Genomic DNA, 26,030 nt, shown 5'->3' with positions numbered 1-26,030 from the left:
TTTTCAAGTGGCTGCCATTATTGAGAAGTTACCTCCATTGTGGAAGGACTTCAAAAACTACTTGAAACATAAACGCAAGGAGATGACTGTTGAAGATCTCATGGTAAGGCAGAGAATCGAAGAGGATAACAAGGCCGCAGAAAAGAGGTCGCGTGGTAATTCAGCAATATCAGGAGTAGATATTGTTGAAGAAGATCCCACAAAATCAAAGAAAAGAAAGAAAGCATCTGGTCCATAAAGCAATCCTCCTAAGAAGAAATTCAATAGAAGTTGCTTCAATTGTGGAAAACGTGGTCATAGGGCTACTAAATGTCGGGGTCCCAAGAAGGACAAGAAGAAGGATCAAGCAAATTTGGCTTAATCCAAAGAAGAGATGGACGATCTTTGTGCAATGCCTTCAGAATGCAACTTGGTTGGAAATCCAATAGAATGGTGGATAGATTCTGGTGCCTCATGCCATGTTTGTGCCAACAAAGAATTATTTGCATCAAATACACCAGCACCAGCAGACGAGAAATTATTTATGGCGAACTCCACTGCTGCAAAGGTTGAAGGAACTGGCAAGGTCCACTTGAAGATGACATCGGGCAAGGTGGTGACTTTGAACAGGGTCTTGTATGTTCCGGAATTGGGAAAGAATTTAGTTTCTATACCAGTTCTGACTAAGAACGGATTCAAATGTGTATTTGTTTCTGATAAAGTTGTAGTAAGTAAGAATGAGATGTATGTAGGAAAAGGTTACCTCACTGAGGGCCTCTTCAAACTCAATGTAATTGCAGTTGATATGAATAAAAACTCTACTTCTTCTTACTTGCTTGAGTCTAAATGTTTATGGCATGAACGTTTGGGACACGTTAATAACCAAACCTTGCGAAAACTGATTAACTTAAATGTTTTGCCTAAATTTGAGTGCAATAAATCAAAATGTCTAGTTTGCGTTGAATCTAAGTATGTTAAGCATCCTTATAAATCTGTTGAAAGGAATTTATATCCCTTAGAACTGATTCACACTGACATTTGTGACATGAAGTCAACACCATCACGTAGGTGGGAAAAAGTATTTACTATAACTTTTATTGACGATTGCACTAGATATTGTTATGTATATTTGCTAAATAGTAAGGATGAAGTAATAGATGCATTAAGGCAATATAAAATTGAAGTTGAAAATCAGTTGGATAAAAGGATCAAAATGATCAGAAGTGATAGAGGTGGAGAATATGAATCTCCATTTGCAGAAATATGTTTGGAAAATGGAATCATCCATCAAACTACTGCACCTTACTATCCTCAATCTAATGGAATTGCGGAAAGGAAAAACCGAACTTTAAAGGAAATGATGAATGCCTTACTTATCAGTTCAGATTTACCAACAAAACTTGGTGGGGGGAAGCTTATCCTTACAACAAATCGAATACTACAATAGAGTGCCTCACACCAAGACACATATTATTCCATATGAGAAATGGAAAAGGTAGAACACTCAACTTGAAATATTTCAAAGTGTGGGGGTGTCTAGCCAAAGTCCAGGTTCCTATACCTAAGAGGGTGAAAATAAGGGTGGATTGTGTATTCATTGGATATGCCACAAATAGTAAGTCATGTCAATTTTTGGTTCATAAGTCCGAACATCTAGATATTCATGACAATACGGTAATGGAATAAGATAATGCTGAATTCTTTGAACATATTTATCCGTATAAAACTAGACTTGAGTCATCTAGTGGGGGTTCTAAACGACCTCGAGAAGAACCAAAAGAGAATGAACCTAATGAAAAGAGCCCAAAGCGCAGTAAACGTCAAAGGACAACTACTTCATTTAGATATGATTTTGTAACATTCCTTCTTGAAAGTGAGCCTCAAACATTCAAGGAGCTATGTTGTCTAGCGACTCAACCTCTTGGAAGGAGGTTGTCAATAGTGAGATTGAATCAATCTTAAGCAATCATACCTGGGAGTTGGTTGATCTTCCTCCAGGAAACAAACCCTTGGGTTCGAAATGGATCTTTAAAAGGAAGATGAAAGATGATGGAACTATTGACAAATATAAAGCAAGACTTGTTGTCAAAGGCTTTAGACAGAAAGAAGGTCTTGATTATTTTGACACATACTCGCCAGTGACTAGGATTACATCAATTCGGATGTTAATTGCCCTGGCTGCAGTATACGGTCTTGAAATCCATCAAATGTATGTGAAAATCGCCTTCTTAAATGGAAAGCTGGAGGAAGAGATTTACATGGAATAGCCTGAGGGCTTCGTAGTTCCCGGTAAAGGAAAGAAAGTATGCAAACTTGTTAAGTCACTTTATGGACTAAAACAAGCACTGAAACAATGGCATGCAAAGTTTGATCAAACCATGTTGTCAAATGGATTTAAGATCAATGAATGTGATAAATGTGTCTACATTAAAGACACTCTGAATCAGGAGGTCATTGAATGCCTTTATGTGGATGACATGCTGATAATGAGCAAGGACATCGCCAATATAAAAGCTACTAAGCATATGCTTGCTAGTAAGTTTGATATGAAAGATCTAGGAGTAGCCGATTTAATATTGGGAATAAAGATTCACAAAACTCCTAACGGTCTAGCATTATCTCAATCTCATTATATTCAAAAAGTACTTGAAAAGTTCAAGTATTTGAATTTCAAAAAGGCAAAAACCCCAATTGATGTAAACCTTAATCTTGCTAAGAATAAAGGTGAAAGTCAGTCTCAATTGGATTACGCCAGAGTATTGGAAAGTTTGATGTATGTCATGAATTGTACACGACCAGACATAGCCTGCACTATAAGTAAACTGAGTCGATACACAAGTAATCCCAATCAAAATCATTGGTTGGCAATGAAGAGAGTTTTGGGATACTTAGAAGACACTCAAAACTATGCTTTGCATTACAACAAATATCCAGCAGTTCTTGAAGGATATAGTGATGCAAATTGGATTACTGGGTCAACTGAAACCAAATCCACGAGTGGATATGTTTTCACTATTGGTAGAGGAGCAATATCTTGGAAATCATCCAAACAAACATGTATAGCTCGCTCTACAATGGAGTCAGAATTCATTGCCTTAGACAAGGCAGGTGAAGAAGCTGAATGGCTCCGGAATTTCTTAGAAGATATTCCGTTTTGGCCCAAACCAATGGCCCCTATATGCATACACTGCGATAGTCAAGCTGCAATAGGAAGGGCTGGAAGCGTTATGTATAACGGGAAGTCTCGTCACATAAGACGAAGACATAACTCTGTTAGACAACTACTCTCTAGTGGAATTATCACAATTGACTATGTAAAGTCAAAGGATAATGTGTCGGATCCACTTACAAAAGGCCTAACTAGAGAGGGAGTTGAGAGATCATCGACGGGAATGGGACTATGGCCGAGAACAAGTCATCGTGACGGTAACTCTACCTAGAAGACTGGAGATCCCAAGATCTAGGTTCAAGGAGATAAAACAAAGTCATAAATGACGGTTCAACATTGTCAAAATTTATTTTATGTCCATTCTCATGATGAGACAATGTTCAGTAACCAGGATAAAGGCATAAGGACCACTTATAAACCAAGACGTGTTCATGGCTGAAACGAACAAAACAATGAGAACCAAAAACAGTTCAAGGGTTGATTGTGTGACTTATGTTGTCTAGGTATACACCAAATCTCGACGGTTCAAAGATATCAATCTACCGATTGACCGAGTATATCCGATATATGTTCACTATGGAAAGTTCAAAGGGAAACTCACTTATCCAGATGCAATCAATCTTTACTTACGAATCACACTATTTTTCATGCATATGTTTTAACAATAGCCATTCCCCATTCATGTGGTGGATTGTTGTGTTTAGCAAGGTGTGAATGGGAAATAAAAAGAGAAAATGGAAAGTGGAAGAACCAATGAAAATGGGGGAACCAATTTTGGAGGGAAAATGAAAAGTCATTGCAAATAGCAAATGAAAAGTCATTTCTCCCATATTAGTAGAAGAAGGGAAAATTGGTGTCCTTATAATAGGAAACACTTCCTTTAGTTCTTAAAGGGTTAAGAAGAAGGTTCCCCCTCGCGCCGTCGTCGTCGTCGCTCGCTCGGCTTTGGATTTGGATTTGGCAAATGATGTGATTGATTGATAATATTTTTTGGACAAAATTTATCTAATCAATCTCATTAATTGATTTCCTTTCTCTTAAAAATTAATTCAGAATGTTAGTTAATTAACAGAATTAATTTCGCGTAACGGAATTTATTTGAAATTCGCGTGTAACGGTAAAAACGTTCTGAAGGGACCTGTTCCTTCCGAAAAGGCGTTACTTTTCCCAAAAAAGACACAACGTTCTGGAAATACACCATTGTCCGAACAGACGCGTTCCTTGCTGCAAATGGCTATAAATAAGAGGTCTTTTTCATTTTTTATTCACTGGAAATTTTTCCTCTCTGCATACATTTTCTTACATAAGCAAATTGTCGATCGACTGAGTCTATGTGTGCTCTCGTTACTGTTCTTGCGTTAGCTGAAATTATTGAAGTTTGAGGTACCGCTACTTCTCTAATAGGTTAATCCATTTTATCTTGGGAGAAATTAATCTGCAACCTCGGGTACTTGAGGGGATTAAATTTCTTAAGGAAACACAGTGGGTTCTGTGGACTCGAATTATTATTTCTCTATGTTTCATCTATTTTTCTGTTTCTGTTTTGCTAACCTTAATACATGAGATAACAGTGACTTGGAGCTGTTTTGCTTTTGTTGGAAGGAGAATGCTGCTGAATTATAATTGGATAAGTTTTTCTTTGATTTTGCTGGAATTACAGCTTTAGCCGTAATATTGTAGAGGCAAACCTAGGATTTGAAGACGACAGGCGCTTCATCAACGGCTAATTTATATTAGTTAAAACATGACACTTACTACCGGTTCGTATGATAATTTCATTAAACATAAAAATATATAATTAATGCACTAACGTATAAATATGAAGTAAATGAGTCTACTACATAAAGTTTGCTTTATGGAGTGGTGGTTTTACGTTTCATTCTGCAAACCTGTCATCCCTTTATTTTATTTAATATTTTTAAACTTCACAAATAAAAACGAAAAAGAAACAAAAGTAAATGGGATTTGAACCCAGTCCCTCGATATTTTTAAGCTTTACAAATAAAAACAAAAAAGAAACAAGAAAATGAGATTCGAACGACCTAAGTCCCCGAACCTCAGAGGTGTGCATTAATGTGTAAGTTAGAGAAGTTAACGGGTGCACGTGCACCCTAAGGACACACGTGGATCCGCCTTTGCGTAGTAGTGCTATCAAATCCAAACATTGCCCTCCTATCAAAGTAGTTGTCTAAATTAAAATGAAGAATAAAAAAATACAAAGTTAAAAGAAGGACAAGGTATAATTATAAATAAATTTCTTAAATTTAAATTTTTAATAAGTATATAATCTTACTAATTTTTAGTATAACAATTAATTAATACAACATCCAAAGAATATGCGTAATGAATACCTACATAATTAATATTTATATAATTAATATTTGCATAATTAATACTCATATTATTAATATTTGTATAATAATTTCAATCAGCCAGATCGATTAGAATCTTTCGAATATCAAATCAAATTAATTATGTCAAGCTTTTAAATTTATAAACCAACCAAACTTACAAATGTCGGGTTTTCCAACTTCGTAGTTTTTGCCTTTTTGGTGTTCTTTTTGTTTTCTCGGATTTTCAGATTATTATTTTTTTTATAAAGTCTTCATACAAAAAAAATATAACTTGTATATAATATTTCTTTGATCCTAGTAGAATATAACTATCTAAGGTGTTTCTTAATTAAAAAAATAACACAAAATATTAGATGAGTGATGATTGTACTAAAATATTCGACAAAAGGGATAATGAAATAGCATAAAACAAATATTGTTAATTAATAAGCCATAATGAAAATGATCATACTCCAAGGCCTCTTTTGTTTTTATTAAGATTAAGACGTCTGAATCAAGAATGCACATCTGAATAAAGTTGTGCATTATTAAGATTTAGAGGTCTTAATTTGAATAAACATCTTAATATTACGATATTGCATTAAGATTTGAATACTAAATTAATATAATATTATATCAATAAAATATTTTAATTTTTTTATATGGCAATTGGTGATGATGATGACTAACCATGATTAATGTGTGTCGATTTGGGATGATGTTAACTGATGATGCTGGTTGTGGGTAGTATTTTATGGTATAGTGATTGACCGTGATTGTTATTGGTAGCAGCTGATAATTAGTAGTGGAATGATATTGATAACTAATGGAAGTAGTGAATGGTGACAATTAGCATATATAATGTTGACTAATAATGGTAACTATCAGTAGTGATTAGTGGATGTAATAATAGTTTAGGTGATAACTATAATTAATGATGGCTAATGGTGATGATAATTGATTTTGGTGATTGGCAATAATTATGATTGGACTGTGGATGGTGGTTATGGATGGCAGGTGGTGTCATGGTAGTGATTGACAGTGGTGGTAGTTGTGATTGAAATGGTGGTTGTGGGTGAAAGTAAATGAAATAACGGTGAACTGTATCTTTGTAGAATATTGTAAATAGATATATTATAAATGACTTTAAGACTTTGTTATAGATCTTAATCATTTAGACCCATTAAGTGGTTGTAAAATAAGAACACGCTTAATAATTAAAATCTAAACGAAAAAGGGTTAAAATTGTCCATAAACTATACGAAATAGATCACTTATATCTTTTGTTACATTTTGGGATAAAAAATGTCCCACATTATTCCAATTAACCACAAATATCCTCAAGAGTTAACACCAATAATGTGACAAACGCCATGACTCTAATTCCTCCACCTAAATTTGCTAACTAGGATTCACTAAAATATGGGTCATTAATTTTGGCTCAATTTATAACCCAATCCTAACCCATTTTTAGTAGAACCAACTTACTAAAAATTAAGAGACAAACGTTATCTTTACACCTTAAATTAGCAACCAACGGCTAGGGTTTTTTAAAGAACATAATTTCGCTTGAAGAATCTCAATTTATAATGACTCCGTCTAGTCTTCTCACAAACACAGATATCGCAGTTTGCATGACTCCAACTATTCTTCTCACAAGAAGATACATATGCTACTAAAGAGTGACACTACTAAACTGTTATTATGCAAAGTATCATTTTCATAGGAAACAAACAACTAAAGCAAGTGCAAAAACCGAGTTGGTCGGGTATGCTGAATTGAATGGTGAAAATGCGAAGAAAAGATGGTGTTTGTCTTTTAATTTTAGTGGATTGGGTCTAGTAAGAGTGGCTTTGGATTGGGTTATATATTTGATTAAAATTAGGATAAATTACATATATACACACCTTTATTTTCCATAATTTCTATTATTCCCTACCATTTTAAAATATTTCCAAAATCCTTCTTTTTCCTTCCAAACCCCATTGTTCCCGGATACATAAAGTTGTACACGTTTCTCTTCCCATTTTTACTCCTTATTTCACTCCCTCAATCTCTTCCTATTTTTACTCACTCAATCTCTTCCTATTTTCACTCCCTCAATCTTTACTTCCTTCATTTTTTAATTTTCAGATTTGTTCTCTCTCCTTTCAGTAAGATCGCTCCACAATTTTTTTCGAAGAACCCAAGTAAGTCTTCGCTCCACATTTTTCCCAAAGAACTACCAGATCTCCTCCCTTTCCACCTTCACAAAATGCATAAGGGAAAGGTGAAAGAGATGATGTATCCACATTGCTCCTTGCAAACAATTCGATTCCAGGGGATCCTCTTTTGCTGGTGAAACTACATTATGAAATGGAAAGAAGTAGTCTCTACCAAATGTATCATTTTTATTATGTATCAAGTGTTGCTATGTATCTTCTACGATTATCCAAATTTAGAAGAATATGTATCCGTACACAATACCAAATTATATTCATGATAAATTTGTGAGCGGAGAAATCGAGGAAGGACACATGCTCGAGCTTTAAATCTACTATTGAAAAAATGCCCAAAAAAAAGAGGGGAAAAAGTTGGATCTACCATTACACTACTATCACTGTAAAAGATATAGATTTTCAATGTATCTCGTTTATTTTTATTCTTAAATTACCCTTTGTTAGTGTCACTGATCTGATACATCACTGTCACAGTAGCCTTTGTTTTATGCAATGTATCATATTCATATTTAAGGTGTTGATATATAACCCTAATGTTGTTGAATATTCGATTAGTTTTAGCATATTCAATATAAATGTTGTTGATACATAAACATTACATAATGTATCATTTGCATGTATCAAGTTCTTTAATGTATCATCAATCTTATTCAAATTTGAAAGGCTATATAGACAACAATAAATCAAGTTGTGTGTTATGTATCTGCACTCTTTAATATTTGTTCAGTCCTACCCAACTTAGAATGCGATGTATATGTACATATTACCCAATAATAATCTTGATTTATAAATCGTAATGTTCTATAACTGGAGCATTGTGTATCAGATCCAACAATAGGTATATGATACATATCCATTATTTAAAAAACAATCTTATTTATCATATAATCTGCATATATATAACTAATTATATACTTCAAACTAAAATTTGATTAAGACTAAAAAAGGAATACAAAGAAATGTGAAGGAACGAATAACCAAGCCATAATTGCTTAGAAACCTCTTGTTTGAAAACAATGATGAGACTAGATTATATATGATAGTCAACACAATCTATTTTTATGTGAATTGGGAGTTGTTAAATTCTTTTAAAATAAACAATATAATTATAATAAAAGAATACAAATTGCCAAATTTTATGAATAAAGAGAATTAATATTATTTTAAAATTTAGCTAATGGTTCCATATATAAATAACGCCTTCATTTGATATTAAGGTGCCTTTTTTGTTTCGAAAATTTTCTCTCATAGTTTAAATATTTTTTGGCGTAAAAAGAAAGTGAATATTTCCTTCCTTTTTTGTTTTATTTGTTTTTGCAAAAGAATTTTAAAAATAGTAAGCGAAGTTTGGTTTGGTAAAAGTTTATTTTAAACTACATGTATCTGATACTTAATAACTATCACACAGTAATGTATCATCCACAAAAATCCAAGATTGATATATATATTAATGTATCATCCACAAATTTTCTTGATCAAAACAAGTAATTTACATATCTTGATTGTTACACTATTTATATGTACAATATACACAATAATAGTCTGATACATTTATACAAATTTGTGATACACACTTGATATTCAAAACGTATTTGATTCATCTCATTTGTTAAACCATTTATTACATGTATCATATACAATATATTATGTTGAAACAGTTTTATACAAATCACATTCAGATACAAAATAATGACCACATCATAATCTATAGATACAAAATTACTATACACATGCGTCGTTTACCACTAATGTATCATGACTTACATGTTCACATCAAAACGACAACATAAACGTCTTCTTCAACCTTTTGCAACAAGTCTTAACTTGTCCCCTCAAATAAATCCTCGCAAGATCCAGGAGTAACCAAGTATTTAGCTTGACAAGTAATCATTTTTTGGATATTTCTGAAGATAGGGTCTCTAAATTTCCCATAACAAGACCAACAATGGGGGAATCATTCGTTATATCAATCAATGGTGATTGTTTCCCATTTTTGTTTCTTGATTTCATCAATGTTTTCTTCTAAAATTCTTCAATTTTCTCTAAACAAGAAATGAAATAACTTTTCTGAAATCAAATTAAAATTTAATAACGAAAGATGAAAAGAGGGAATAGAAACTTACTAGTTGACAGAAGAATCTTGTTAGCAATGTTAGCAGCAGCCAAGGTTGTCCAATTAGTTTTGCGTGATACATTGAATTCAAATTACTCGACGATTTCGAATTGATGATTTGAAATCGTGAATCGTTTGTCCAATCATCTACAATGGAGGATTTGAGATTCAAGATTTCGAATTGATAGAGAAGATGAAAAATTGATTTTTGAATTTTGTGAAGCTATTACAGATTGGAATGGAATGATATCAATCCCTCTGCGTGATTTGTGGGAAAAGAAAATCAGTTCTGCCTGATTTGTGGGAAGAAAATTAGTTATGCGTGATTTGTGGGAAAGAAAATCAATTTTACATGAATATTTCATTTTAAGCGCAACAAACAAGTTTATGATGTATCATATATAATGTATCCGGAGGAAACTTATGTATCCGGATGTTTGATTTTTAAGGGATTTTTGTAAAATAGAAAAGAGTAGGGATAAAATGTAATTTAGGGTCTTATACTATGGGATTTAGGTAAGTTATACTTAAAATTAATGACTCATATTTTAAAGGAAAAATTACATAAATATACAACTTAAGAATATCATAATCTTTAAAATTTCTTATCATTTAAACAAATTACAAAAATCCCTCTTGGATATATCCAGATCCCCTCTCAGATACATCCCTCTCATTAATTAATGTATCATTTGCAATGTATCAGACAACCAAGGAATGTATTCGAGAGCAATGAAAAAATTGAGATTTTGTTAATTGGGGAAACTTTCGGGATAGGATGTAAGTAGCCCCCAAATGTATGAGATTTCGGTAAGTTATACAATTTTAAAAGATATCCTAGTTGGCAAGCTTAGGTGGCGGAATTAGTGTCACGTGGCCTGTCACATCACTATTGTTAACTCTTGAGGGTAGTCTTTTGGGATAACGGCACGGATATTTTTGCTCCCAAAATATAATGAAGGGTATAAGTGATTTATTTAGCATAGTTTAAGGGTCATTTTGATCCTTTTCTGAAATCTGAATGATGAAGATTCATACCTCAAAAACAAACAAACTTAATGACCAAAATCTGAATAATTAAGATTAAACATTCATTAAGTGCAAACAAATGAGGCCTAAAAGTACTAAGTCATGTCAAAAATAAGTACGGTTAATAAATAGTAGTTACATAATTAAATATTAAAGAAGAAAAATTTAACCAATGCAAAATTAAAGAATATACATCTAATATTACTTTTATTCTTAGGGTGTGTGGTATGAAGGAAAATATTTTCTTGAAAAATAAGTGGTTTCTTACTTATTTTCATGTGTTTGGAAGTAAAAAATATCATACTAAAAGTATTTGTATATATTTAACGAGAATGGGTGGGACTAGGGTGAGGGGTTCTGGTGCAGGAGCGTATCTAGGGGAGGTTCTCTGGTTCACGTGAACTCATGCTCCACTCTCTAGATGATATATAGTAGTGTTATAGTTTTTAAAAAATAGTTAAATATAGAGGTGTGAACCCATGTTCAAAGTATCATATAATAATACGATTATGATTGAGTGCACCTTTCTAAGTAAGGATAGAAATTTAAATCTTATATATATCTTGTGTTTTTGAGTAACACCTCTCCAAGTGGTTATCGGTAACACTTCTGGCATTTTTATTAATTTTTCTTTTGTTTTTTTTTTTGCCTTACTCTTTCAGAATTTTCAAGTGTGTTACATTGGGAATTCCTAAAAAAATTAGCACTGTGAAATTTTTATATAATTAAATCAAATGTGTATATTAAAAATTAAAATTAGTAGTATTATCTATTTTGGACCTATAACTTTTATTATTTAACAGTTCAGTGATAAGAACTTAAAGATAAAATCAGTCAAATTTATATTTTAGATGCATCTTTTCGTAATAGTACACTCATCCTTCTGAAATCCTGAATTCGCATTTGTTGTAGTGGGGTTGGGTAAGGTGGTAGAGTGGGTGTTGGTGGTGGTGGATTTGTGATTGGGTGGACGATATGTGGTTGTGGGGTGAGTAATTGTGAGGGTGGAGGACACCATCCCACTTGTTTTCCTTACTTTCATTAAGAAAATTATTTTTCTTATTTTCAAAGAGCTTGTTTTTCTAAAAAAGTATTTTCAACTTTTTTACCCAAATGAACATGAGAAAAAATATTTTTACCGAACACACCCCTAGTGTTGAAATCATTTCTTTTGTTAGTATTAGTGTAATTGGTTTTGGTTTGAGCAATATTTGAGTTAATAACATGCATGTATAACCTATAAATTTATTGGATTATTCAAAATTCTAAGTCCAAACTTGAAATAATATATTAAAAGGATAAGAACTATAAAAAAAAGTTAAAGAGATATTTATAAAATGCATAAAAATTTTATAAAAGTTATAAGCATGTAATGTCGGATTGGTTTGGTTCGTTTTGACTTTTTTTTAAGTTAAAATCAAATGAAATCAATTATAAATATATATATATATATATATATATGAAAACATTCTTATCAATGCAAAATTTATTTAAATCTCGAAATCCAAAGGATATCACGTAAATTGAAACTGAGAAAACGTAAAAATGAAACCTTTGAGCTTTTTAGGAGAAATTGGAAAAACAAAAAGGGGATTGGCAAAAGTATATGCCATGAAAAATTGGACCGGGCTAAAAAAGAAAATAACATACGCTACAAGAATCCACAAATATAGCTTGATTTTGATACAAAAATTAACTGAAGCTGATCTGACTGTGAATAGGAGCAAGTGTGGTCCAATATTTAGACGATTAGAATATTTTTAATATCAAAAGATAATGAAGAATAAAAGTGTTCTATTTTCTATATTTCAGAAGTATTTTTGATCTTTTTCCGTTAAAACTGTAACACAGACCACATTATTTGTTTATCTTCTCATTCCATATATCATCATAATTTCCAATTTCTCATATAACTCTTATTTTTAGTTTTCTACTTCTAATAAAAATGTGACTTAAATATGTAAACAAAGCATATGTAGAACAGCAAAGTGTGTGCGGGTGCTAGCTCTTTTCTGGTGAATTCTTTAAAAAAAAGTCTGGTATGAGTGAGTTTATTGATGTGACTCACTCACATCATTGGTTTGCCTCAAAGATGGAAAAATTATTAATACCACTAACATATAGTAATAGAGACTAGGAAACAGTTCCATACGTACATGTCAGCTCATACAAAGAACCACCTTAATTATTAGTGCAAATCACATTTTCACTTATTGCTATTAGGCTATTAGGGGAGTAAGAATTTCAATTTTGCAAGTTTTGGATTTTACAACGATAATTTTTAGTGTTAATAAATGTCATTTTAAACTTAGTGTGTATTTTGTATATATGAAGAAAGGTATTTTTTAATTTTATCGTCTTTGATTGGTTTAAATATTTTTCAAGTTGACTAAATTTCTTTCAATTTAATGAGAATGACTTTTCTCTATGAAGTAAGGAAAATATGTTTCTTCCAACATTACTATCCGACCTCAACTCGGGACTCGATTCCTAACCTTAATTTGAAACTCAACTCTCTATTAGGGACCCGACTCGGGACCCGATCCCAACCTAGGTTTCGATTCTCGCCACCAACCCATACGTATGATCGAACCCCTCAACCCCTTTCCAAGACTTGACTCCTGATCTCGATTTGGAAAAAGACTCCAAATCCTGACCTGAAACCTAATTTCTGACCTTGATATTGGGATCCCTGACATGTCCCCGACATGTCCCCGACCTCGGATCAAACGACAACCTCAATATCGTGACTTGACTCCTGACTCAACCCGAGACCCTACTCCTGACTTCAATCCCGACTCCCGACTCCCGACCCTAACTCGGGACCCAACCTAGGTCCCTCTTGACCCCAACCCATACCAGAGATCAGACTTCCAACCTCGATTCAAGATCCAACTTCTGACCATGACCCCAATTAGGAACAAGACTCCCAATCCTGACATGAAGTCGATCTTGACCATGATATTAGAACCTTGACCTGACCCATGATCAAACCCTGAACCCGACCTCGATATTGGGACCTGACTATATATTGATTCCGATTTGGGACCATATATATATATATATATATATATATATATATTTTCGAAACCAAACCACTAGTCGAGATTATTTTTTTTCTAGGTTTGACTCATATTATCGATTTGATGTGATTTGTCAATTTTATTTGTACACCCTGCTAGGCAGCATTCAAGAATTTAGTATATTTGGATGATTTGCTTGAGGCCTGGGGAAAGAACCTTTTGCCAATTTACATGCAAGCTACAAATGATTTTTAGAATCACAGATCAGCTTAGGCTCTTTACAAACTATTATGAGTATATCTTTTGTACATGTTCCTTGTAGTATCCTAATTTTTCCAGCTTAATTACAACAACATATGTGAAATTTGAATATTTTTTAGTGTCTCAAAATGGCAAGTCATACAATTTCTTGAATTTTTTTAGTGTCTACCTACTTGTTCACACGAAAAGTTGGAGGACAGAGATGTCAGTTGAGACCAAGTTAAAACGTGATGTTTATGTATTATGTCAAATAAAAATGTAGATGCTTCATAAAGGTACTTTTCTAAACAGCCTAAATAGTCAAAAGACCCCTTTCTCTTTTTTGCATTTTAAAGTTTGCACCATAATATTGACAATATCTCTGGAAAACAGATATTAAGCATATTCCTCAACTTTGAAGCTGATTTGATTTTCAATATATTTCATTTCAATGCCTGATTGAAATATAATAGCAAACATGAAGAGCCTATATATGTATGTATGAACTTATGTACAAACCATCAAGTACTGAAAAAAATATTAAGAAGAGGAAAAAGCAGCAATTGAAAGTCAGCTAGTAGTTCATGTAAGCTTGTTGTTGAATTTTAGACATTCTTAGCTTGTTGTTTTGAAGGAGGAATGTTATGAAAGAAGAGGCATATTGCTGAGATATCATCCATGGGAACGCCCCTTCGTTTGCGTTTCCACGCACAAATAGCACTTTCCACCAGCCTCTTAGCTGCATCTTCCCTTTCTTCAGTTGAAAATACTATCTCCACTGCTTCTTCATTTGACATCACATCCCAAACCTAACCAATATCAACAATGAATTGACTTATTTTCAAGTTTGAGAAATAAAGACAAACTTTTGGCCTTGCACGCGGTCTTTAACATACATGACACTTGTATGGCTATAACAACGTGTAAATATGAAGTTTTCAAGTGAAATATAGAAAGCTTTCATTTTTATGGAACAAATTAAAGGGGAAAGAGCGTCATATAAACTGGAACAGCGGGAATACATACCCCATCTGTTGCCAAGATGGCAAACTGATCTCTATGTGTTATGTTTCTGGATGTCAATTCTGGTTCTGAAATAAGGCCAAAGTCCTTTATGTAGTAATCACCAAAGGCTCTTGATATTGCTAATCCAGGCCCTTCGACTGTAGGCATCCACATTCTATACACCCCTGGTTCATCTTCACATGACAACACTCTCCCTCTTGACTGCATTATTCGCTCGCTTTCCCCTGTAATGTAATCATTAACATATTTACTCTTTTCGAAAAATGCTCATGAAACTCAATATTATGTGAAACATGGAAGAAAACTGACGAGGTAAGTTAGGTTTGAGGTCAACGGTGAGCTGAACTGATACTAATCTACCATCATCATCTGTTGTTGCTAATACAGCTCGAGAATCTCCAACGTTTGCTACTACCAGTAGATCACCCTGAAGTACCAAGTTTTCAGACACGAGACAAATAAATTTTAGTCACTGATACAGGTATTATAATATTTAAGCAATCTAAACTGCTTTACGAGATAACAGTGATGTAGTTTAAACAACAATTGTCCGCTCACTACCACAAAAATAGCTTTTAGCGGCAGTAAATATGCACATTAACAAAGAGCGCTAAAGTCTTTACCGGCATTAGTTAATTGTCATTGAATTCGATGTCGCTATAGGCTTAAGGGACATTTACAAAGAGTGTTACTTGCCTCAAAAAATACATATTTTGCTGTAATTAAGTTATTGTCATTAATTAATTGTCACTAAAGATCATTTTTGGTGTAGTGGCTCCTGATTCTAAACGAGAGAGTTGCAGTGAGAAATTGAAGTAAATGTCATTATATCCTTCCGTCCTAATAATTATAAAGTAGTCTAACTTGTTAAGTGTGTAGACTTTACCTGTCTAACGAGCGTTAAAGCTGTGGTACCACTGTAGAAAGAGTCAGCATACTGTTCGAGCTCTTGATCGATGATGGAGCAAGTCTCAAAGTAGGAGTGCTTCCAAATGTCAAACTGGAAACAACTTCTATCTATCGATATCCCATCAGTACCATCCACGGTGTGTGAAACTCGTTTCTGCCAATTACGAAGCAAAGCTGGTGGCATCAGTTTTCTGACTCTTTTAGCAACAAGATGACCCCAAGGACCATGCCCATCAAACACCCCACAGAAGATCATGTCATCTTGGCATCCAAAATCCTAAAAATCAAACTTTATGTCAACAACTACAGATACATGTTACAGTACTAATGCAAAAAACGAGATTTGATTTTCGTAGTTACCTCCCACACAACAAATCTATCCTGATTGATACCTTTCTTCCCTCCTTTGGAGAAAACAACAGCCAAATTGCCAGCTACAGAGCCAGATGACGTTAACATCATCTCATTCTTTTTAGCTTCTTTAGCCAGTGAATCTGCAGTTTCCCTTCCGTCATCATGTTTACTTTTCTTCCCATTTCTGATTGCTATAGATTTCGTAAAGCCAGTGAAAATAGAAGAGAACTGCACCATCTTTTAGTTCCTAATTATACCCAAGTACAATTATGTAGAATTAGGAGTACTCCTTGTGACTAGCTACAATATATGAAAACAACCAAAAAAAACTGAAATGGTCATGATATTCCAACATATAAATCAACATGCATGCTACAGAACATTAATTTATAACCCACCAATTAAAAGTCAAAACAACTTTTTGTCCATATGTTTCTTTTGATCAACTTATTAAGCCTCCAAGTGATGATAAAGGCCAGTGCACTAACTATGTGTGGGGTTCAGGTAAGGGCCGGAACACAAAGGTCTATTGTAAGCAGCCTAACCTTGCATTTCTGCAAGAGACAATAGCTTGATCCCCCACCTCCTCAAAGGAAAAATTAAATTGAAAACGGCCCTTTGTTGTAAGCAGTTTGAAGCTGTATTCCAGAAATGAAAGGTTTTCTCTACTGATCAAAACAAAAAAAAGATGTAATCACCAATAGTGCAACTCATCCAAAACAAGATTCATTGTCAAGGCTAATATTTTCTTTGAGTTAGTAACTTCACAGCAGGAAAGCTTACTAAAGCTAATAGTCAACCATTAATCAGGATTTGAGTTTGTTTGATCAAGGGGCAAATTTAAGCTTAGGTTTAGTCCCTGACCCCACCATGCGAATTAAGCTTGGTATTTAAGTGGAACGGGATAGGAGCTAGCGGCTTTAGAAGGCTAGCAGTGCTTGATCCTGAGGGTTGGCACTTGGCTCCAAACGGATTTCTCAGTCATAAGAAATTGAAAAGGTCCAAATATCATGACTGCTTCAAGAGAAGAAATACATATATATTAGTGGCAACTATATAATAGTTGTCTTTAATTTCTCACCATATATACTTGCAATATTTTGGATCCAAAGAGGCAGATAAAGACTACTATTACCCTAGTCAAGCATTCTTCGGTAAAAGGAGAAGCTAGAATTCCATTCCATCAGATCCATATCGAATATTTAAATAAATCTCAACCAAAAACATAATCTATAAACTTCGTATTATCTCTAAGGATACAAGTCAAGAGGAGGAACAAATTACCATTCCCTCCCTTCTGTTTGAAAATGACATTTCTAAGGGTAAACTTTGAAAAATTAAAAGTCATGTCATTCTTTTTAGATTGATTTCCAACCAAAAACATAATCTATAAACTTCGTATTATCTCTAAGGATACAAGTCAAGAGGAGGAACAAATTACCATTCCCTCCCTTCTGTTTGAAAATGACATTTCTAAGGGTAAACTTTGAAAAATTAAAAGTCATGTCATTCTTTTTAGATTGATTTCCAACCAAAAACATAATCTATAAACTTCGTATTATCTCTAAGGATACAAGTCAAGAGGAGGAACAAATTACCATTCCCTCCCTTCTGTTTGAAAATGACATTTCTAAGGGTAAACTTTGAAAAATTAAAAGTCATGTCATTCTTTTTAGATTGATTTCCAACCAAAAACATAATCTATAAACTTCGTATTATCTCTAAGGATACAAGTCAAGAGGAGGAACAAATTACCATTCCCTCCCTTCTGTTTGAAAATGACATTTCTAAGGGTAAACTTTGAAAAATTAAAAGTCATGTCATTCTTTTTAGATTGATTTCCAACCAAAAACATAATCTATAAACTTCGTATTATCTCTAAGGATACAAGTCAAGAGGAGGAACAAATTACCATTCCCTCCCTTCTGTTTGAAAATGACATTTCTAAGGGTAAACTTTGAAAAATTAAAAGTCATGTCATTCTTTTTAGATTGATTTCCAAATTATGTCATTCTTTTTAAAACGGATTAAAAAAAAATCGATTGTCACATACAACGCTACTAATTTTTTATTTTTTTTTTGTTGTATATGAATTTAAACTAGGTATCATCATCAGGAATTAATGTAACAATAGCAACAAACAAACTTAAATAAGAAGAGTATAAAAAACGTACTGAGGTAGAGTTGAATATAGTATTTTTTATCGATCCTATGTGTGTTCAGATTACGAAATCCTGGCAAGCGCACGTCTCCGTCAGAGCTCCGGCGAAACTCCGGCGACAAAAGCTGATCGGAGAAGCTTCAAGCAATTTATGTTCCATTCTTAAGACTCTTCATTCATCATGAGTTGAACTCTAATATATATGTGCATGTCCAACATTTCAGACAGATGGAATTACTAAACAACCCTTTATGAGATCATCACACTACAATAGTCTTAGGGGTAGTTTGGTCAAATTAATTTTGCTTTTGAACTTATTTTTTCTTTCTTGTCTTGTTTTATCTTATAAATTTCTCCGCCTCTCAATTTATATGACTAGCTTTCCATTTTAGTCCGTATAAAAAAATAACGATACAATTCTATAGTTAGTAATAATTTAACTTTAAAATGTTAAATTTACCCTTAATGAAATGATTTATAGTCGTACAAATATTTATGACTTATTTCAGACCACTAATTTCAAAAGTCTTTCATTTTTTTTTAAATTTTGTATGAAGTCAAACTAACTCATATAAACTGGAATGGAAGGAGTAATAATTTAGGGCCAGGCAATTGTGGAGGAGCATATAATTTAGGACAAATTACTTAACTACACTCCTTTACTTACCTTAATATCCATTTATCCCTACTTATTTCAAAAATTTCAAAAATCCCTTATTTTACTTATGTATCCCGCATGTATCCCGTGCACAATGTTATGTATCCGTTTCTGGTTAAAAAATTGGTGATTTTTAAAGGACAAATTACTTAACTACACTCCTTTACTTACCTTAATATCCATTTATCCCTACTTATTTCAAAATTTTCAAAAATCCCTTATTTTACCTATGTATCCCGTGCACAACGCTATGTATCCCGCTATGTGGAATGTATCAAACCTAATGTATCCCGTGCACAACACTATGTATCCCGCAAACATCATTTTTAAGGGATTTTTGGTAAATAGAAAACTAGAAGGGATAGGATGTTATTTAGTACTTATAATATGTGGTTCCTATAATTTATACTATAATTTAAGATATCAAACTAATACTGGCCATGCATTGTTATTAGTTGCTTAAAATCTAACCAAAAATATAGTTAAACTAATGAACATAGAATTTGACCCACAAATATAATAATAGATGATTAAGTAATAGGCCTGGTAATTAAATATAGTATCTTTATGGTTCTAAATTGATGAAAATTTAGTACGTTACCGCAGTAGTAGTTGATATGAATAATTTATTGGTTAGATTAATTAACATTATCATTTTACATAAACAAATATTAAACATTCTTATTAAATAATTGTAGGTGCTATTTGACGTTTTCCAATATACTCTTATTGGTTCGGCGGTGTCATTAAACCTTAATTTATGTCAGTCTTAATCATTTGTTCTCATTAATGTTTTTGTTTTCTTGTTGTACTTTTACTAGACTGACAAATTCAAAACAGGTGGTGTTTAATGTGTAGTTTAAAGATAAGTAAAAAAGTTTTTTTTTTTTTTTTTTTTTTTTTTGTAAAACTCAAGAATTGTCATGAGGAGTTAATCTATAATACTTTCCCGTTTCAACTGTGTTTGATTTGACATAGAATTTAAAAAAATTAAGGAAAACTTTTGAAATCTATAGTTTAAAACAATCTTTGATCAGTTCATTCTTACCCTGAAAAAAGCAGGGACATCTTACATTCTTGAATCGATAATCATCTTTTGATTAATCTAGCCTCCTCTGTCCCTCAGGACTAGCAAGGGGTAGTACATCAATATTCACCTGTTGTCCCTCGACTATGCCTTATCAGCCTAATCTTAGGCCTTGACTCTGACAATAAATCATTCCATTAAGGGTAGGGGAAATTTTTTAAATTAATTGATATTGCCTCTATTTTTTTAACTCTTACCCAAATTTTGAATAAAGCTCTTTTCTCAAGTTGCTTATCTGAAACTTATAGTGCTATGATAAATAATTCCATTAAAAGAAGTCAGCAACCATGAAAAGAAAAACAAGTCAACCTCCAAAATTGATGAGGAACATTTTTAAATATTAAATCTAATTATTAGTACTTGAAGTCGTTATTCTAAAATGTAGAACTCAAAAATTCAAATTCTTGATCCACAATGGATGAGGAAGAGTAGTTGTCCAAATAATTAGAGAAGTGAATGAGCAAGTTGAGCAAATGCATGTGGCATGTCTTTTTTGACAAGTAGAATGAGAGGGAGAGAAGAGTGATAGGTCTAAGGATACAACATTATTGAGGGACCAAAACAAGTAAGTAATTGCTACATTCCAATATGCAAATGATGACCATGAGAATGTATATATAATATAGCTATATGGGGAAGCCAAGAGCCAGTATATCCTATATTTGATGATCAATTAATAGGCCATTGTCAAGTGTTATTTGCACCTTTATTGTACATAGCTACTCCATTTTGAAAAGCAGTTTTAATGTCCCTCTCAAATATGATTGATGTCATTATAAGGTGCATTTCTTTCCTGTACCACACCAAAAGTACCTCCCTCAAATTAAGGTAACCTTTTTTTGGTTTTCTTAGCTCACCATTCAATTCTACGAAAATCAGTAATGTTCTCACTTACCATTCACACGACTTACACCTACATGTAAGTTGCGTTTTAGGCACCAAAAATGTCATAAATAAATAAAGTTGTAGTACCTATCAAACAGAGGTTACAATTCGTCCGAAGAACAGGATTTGGGATGATTGGCTTGGGTAGAGCCCTATTTAGTCGCTCTAGCCATGCGAGTTTGACCATTTTCACATATAAAATCCGAGTGATAAATTTAAGATCAAATTGTAAGTAAGAAAAAAAAAAGTAAGAATTAAAATTTCTTGACCAGTTACGAAATGAATAGAAGAAATGACCTGGTATACAATGTTATTTATGTGATCAACTGTTCCAATTTATCTATAGATATACTATTAAACTCTTCAGCTGAATTTGGATTGGCCCAGTAAAAAGTGATATTCAGGGTCCAACAATTATTGTAAAAATAAGTGAGGGGCCAAAAAGAAAGGTGTAAAGACTTGTCCATTTTGCTTTGGAAAGGACATGTTTGCTGGTCATAGAGAACCCAAAAACAACCAGTACCAAGGGTTGTAGTTGAGTGGTAAGTACTCTTTTATCCTTAATCAAGAGGTTTCGAGATCAAGTCACCTTTGTTAGGGAGCGATTTACCCCCAAATGTGGGACTTCCCTGCTCGAATCCAGATTTAGTCGGTCTCAATGTGGGTACCAGACACCGGGTGGAAAACCAAAAAGAAAAAAAAAAACCAGTACCCTCTTTTCTCCTAACAATAGAGATTCAAAAGTTGCAAATAGACAACTGATTTATAATACTACTTCCAACATCACCACTGGCCATGCATGCCTTTCAACAAGAGCTAAGAAGGAACACTGCATTTTGCAAATTGTATAAAAAGGCTTCCACTACAACCATGAATATGACAAGAATGCCCTTCACAACATGAGATCTAGCTATTACTTTTGGTAAATTTTCATTGATAAATCTTTCACTAAGGCGTCTAACTATTCAACGACCAGCTTGGAAATCTCTCAAGAGTTTCAGAGATTGACGATAGAGATTGAGATCCATTCCATCCATATTTCGTCCAACTCGTGCCTTCAGAATTGCCTGTAATCAGAAATCAACTTTGTATATCACACATCATAATTTATAAGTAACATCCCTAGCCACAGTAGCTGATACTCCTCCTCTTACAGTTTAAGGGAAAAAGACAACAACTAATTGGCTTGTATACATAGACACTAAAACAACAATGCCATAGTGATCTAATTGTCAAGTCATATTCAATAATTACGGTTATTTCTTTTATGACCGAGAAGTCCATCTGGAGTCCACCCTTTGGGCCAACCCTAGCCTTCAAACTCAGGTATGATGGGTCCGTCTCTCAACCCCTTCTCCACTTAAACAATGGACTTAGTTCGCTTGGTGTTGGGCTCGAACTTGTGACCTAAGACACAAGTTCCTCAACCTTTGCTAATTTTCTCAGTGCATCACAAAGATGAGTGTTTTTCTTTTATCATGTAATAGCACCATTATTAAATTCAATTTTTGTGCTCCTTTTTCTTGGGGAAGGAAGTGGGTAATAATCTAGATATTAGAATGGTGTAATATGAAGACTAAATGCATGTATGCAGACCATAAGCAAGTAAAGCAGCTTGTGCCACAATATGAATATTCTATATTCAAGGTATCATACCTCATTATCGGGTTCAAGAAGCAGTTCTCCAATAAACTGGAAGATGGAACCAATGCGAAGATTGATATTCAAGTGTTGTGTGTCAACTTTTAATGATGCATTTCTATCAACAATCACAGCAACAGCAGTCTCCACATCATAATCTTGGAGCCTAGAGGGAACACAAAGAATAGTCAAGCCTTGAGTTTCAATTTCCTTCCTTTTGCTTGACGAGCAAGTTCTTGAACCAACTCATGGAAACCAAAGTATGATCTATGCACATTCATTTCAGTAGTAACAATTACTTTTTTGCGCACAAGTTCCATAAGTAACAACAATGTAATGCGAAAAATTAAGTTAGAATGGGGTTTGTATTATCTCCAAGTTTGTTATGAACAAGCATTACCCTAAATGTACGGACTAAAGGTTAACCCTTTACCTGCCGCAAAGAATTACAAAGACTGACATTTATCACAAGTATACCACACATAATATTCTCTTCAAACTGAACTAAACAATGCGATCAAATTATGCAGAAGATTCTTGAAATGAGCTTCATTCTTCTTAGACAAAATTTCTCTTGTTCATTATTCTCATGAACAGCAACAACTACATAGACTTTCCAGTTCAAATGTATTGGTGATTGTATATAAAAGACTACAGCGGATGGGAAACAGTCAAGGCAGGAAAACTAGTTACATTATTAAAAACAAAAAGTGATTACTCACTTTCCAGTTACGCGAAGAGAGATCCCATGCTTAAAGTGTTGCGAAGATGGAACCAGCTCTTCTAAATTAATCAAAGCACCAGAAGCTATTGTGGCCATTGAAGCAACTGGAACAAGGAAATATCAAGCTCCTATTCCTTCCTACAAATTAATTGTGTCATGTATGATGAATATATAAGAAGAATTTCATCTTTGAACTATCCCATTATAGGCAAAACTGAGTAAATATAACTGTAGGCAAGTTAGTCAAGTCCTAAAATATCATACTAAAAATCATCATAAAAAATACTCCCTCCGTTTCAATTTATTTTCCTTACTTTACTTTTAGTCCATTTCAAAAGGAATTTCTTTCCTTTCTTGGCAATTCTTTAATATCAACTTTCCGTGTGACATAAAACACTACACATTTAGTTTAAGACCACAAGATTCAAAAAGTATTTGTTTATTTTCTTAAGAGAGAAGTATCAAAAACATCCTGAACTTGCACAAATTATTAGTTTCGTCCCCCGAACTATTAATAGTCTTAAAAACACATCTCTACTTGACTAACTGAACTCAAATACACCCCCGATCTGTCACATGATATAGCAAATGGTTTTAGGAGCATGGAACTCTTAATAAAAAACCGAGAAAAGTGTTGAAAACACCTCTAAACTTGACGAAAATTTAGGAGTGTATTTCACTCAAGTTGTAAGATTAGGATGTATTTAAGCCTAGTTAATCAATTTAATAGGTGTTTTTAAGACGGTCAATAGTTTAATTCAAGCCAAGTTTAGGTTATTTTCAGTAGTACTTTTCTCTTTTCTTAAACATTGCAAAGTCAAAATCAGGCAAACAAACTGAAAGACAGGAAATACTTATTATTACCATCAAAATCATATACCTAAAACAAACAAAATAGTGAATTGAGTATGCACTAATAAGTAAAGTGAATTTGAATGAAGATATGTAAGTGAAGGCCAACTCAGCCATTCTTTCGAAGAACAATTTGCAATTATCGGCAAAAGTTCAAATTCAAAAAATCCATATTAGAAGAAGCAAAATGGGGTTATAAATTTGCAATTATAAGAGAGGGTGGAAAATGGGTAAGCTTAATTACTTACTGGTAATGAGAAGAGTGTGAGAAGAATATGACGGCGGCTTCCCTTCAGACTCCGGCACCGGCCAACCTTCCACAGGGGTTTTCTTAAGTTTTCTGCTTAGTATAATATAATATTTACAATTCTCCCCCAAACAGCTTTCTTTAGTTTATTATTTCCTTCCTAAATTTTTATTTGTCACTGTTTGACTTTAGCATATTCATTAAGAAATAATTATTGATATAACTATTTTACAATACTATCCCTACTAACTACCTCCTCCATTTCATATTAATTGAATTTTTGAGGTGTTTCACATCATTTAAGAAAAGTAGATTAAGACATAAATTGAACATAATTTTCCATTTTTACCCTTATTAATTATTGTCAAATTTATTGAAGTTATCACATTAAAAATCCAAATGAAGGGTAAAATTGGAAGAACACTCTGAAAGTAATCTTGAAAATCGAACAATTAAATTAATTTGAAAAATGAAAAATGTCTCAAAAATTCAATTAATATGAAATGGAGGGAGTAATGTTTAGTATAGAATCTTGAAAAATGATATGAAGAATAGTATTTAATGTTAAGGATAAAACATAAAACAAAATTGTATTTCCTTGATATGATATATACTAAAAGAAAAAACAGAATAGTTTCCACGTCGACGAGTAAAAAGGGACTGCCTAGGATTGAAGAAAACCAGCATCCACAGAAGCAAATTTGGCAAATCCATTTCGGGGCGGGCAGTTGTGTGACAACACTACAGAGAAAGCGGCGCTTTCGTGTAACATGCTATGGTCCCAACGCCCTTACGAGGTAGTGATGATATGTCAAAAGTGACAAGTAAAAATGAAAATTTATTTTAAGAATAAATGACAAGTAAAAATCTTCGAAGTGAGTAGTACTTGACACGAAGTTTAAGAAAAAAATAGACATTGTAAAGTTAAACTGTTTCTTGATATAAAAATGTTTCATTTCTTTAGAACTGACTAAAAAGAAAAGTGAGATTGAGAGGGAGTAGTTAATTTTGCCAACTAGAGTATGTTTGACATTACTGCTAAAAACTGCTTATTTCTAGAAATACTTTTTTAAAATGACTTTATAAAAAAGTGTTTTTGAAAAAATAATAATTTATGTTTGACTAATTCATTTGTGTTTTTAATAAGCAAATTATGTTTGGTTAATCGTTTTTTAAAAAGTAATTTTGAGAGTCAAATTACGAAAAAAGATAAGTATCAATTTACTTTTAATATTAAGATTACTTTAAAGGGAGAAACTATTTTTAATATCAATTTACTTCTAATTAATGTAAATGTACGTATTCAAATTTCAATCAATATTATACGTAATAAAATTAAATATTAATATGATAATTTAACTATAATTAAAAATATCAAAAA

The 26,030-nt window shown here is 33.0% G+C and overlaps 2 protein-coding genes across 4 annotated transcripts; both read right to left on the bottom strand.

Moving 5' to 3' along the window:
* Nucleotides 1–14,551: 14,551 nt before the first annotated feature.
* LOC102598860 (probable protein phosphatase 2C 34) lies at nucleotides 14,552–18,741 on the bottom strand. Of its 2 annotated transcripts, none has more exons than XM_006354229.2 (6): nucleotides 18,569–18,741; nucleotides 16,401–16,694; nucleotides 16,018–16,317; nucleotides 15,441–15,558; nucleotides 15,132–15,355; nucleotides 14,552–14,914 (listed from the first exon to the last, which is right to left on the bottom strand). In XM_006354229.2, exons 2-6 carry the CDS (start codon nucleotides 16,629–16,631, stop codon nucleotides 14,711–14,713), a joined length of 1,077 nt encoding a protein of 358 aa, XP_006354291.1. In that variant the 5' UTR covers nucleotides 16,632–16,694; nucleotides 18,569–18,741; the 3' UTR covers nucleotides 14,552–14,710. The 2 variants fall into 2 exon arrangements, with proteins under 2 accessions (XP_006354291.1, XP_015167246.1); XM_015311760.1 differs by having other exon boundaries at nucleotides 16,401–16,641.
* A 3,261-nt stretch (nucleotides 18,742–22,002) lies between these two features.
* Nucleotides 22,003–24,766, bottom strand: LOC102598530 (uncharacterized). Of its 2 annotated transcripts, none has more exons than XM_015311759.1 (4): nucleotides 24,647–24,766; nucleotides 23,549–23,690; nucleotides 22,842–22,992; nucleotides 22,003–22,252 (listed from the first exon to the last, which is right to left on the bottom strand). In XM_015311759.1, exons 2-4 carry the CDS (start codon nucleotides 23,644–23,646, stop codon nucleotides 22,151–22,153), a joined length of 351 nt encoding a protein of 116 aa, XP_015167245.1. In that variant the 5' UTR covers nucleotides 23,647–23,690; nucleotides 24,647–24,766; the 3' UTR covers nucleotides 22,003–22,150. The 2 variants fall into 2 exon arrangements, with proteins under 2 accessions (XP_015167245.1, XP_006354290.1); XM_006354228.2 differs by having other exon boundaries at nucleotides 23,549–23,688; nucleotides 24,651–24,766.
* Nucleotides 24,767–26,030: the final 1,264 nt, after the last annotated feature.

Source organism: Solanum tuberosum, unplaced genomic scaffold (genome assembly GCF_000226075.1).
Source record: "Solanum tuberosum cultivar DM 1-3 516 R44 unplaced genomic scaffold, SolTub_3.0 scf00171, whole genome shotgun sequence".
Lineage (NCBI taxonomy): Eukaryota > Viridiplantae > Streptophyta > Magnoliopsida > Solanales > Solanaceae > Solanum > Solanum tuberosum.
Note: the sequence above shows the minus strand (reverse complement) of the source record. Positions and strands in the feature narration are given on the sequence as shown.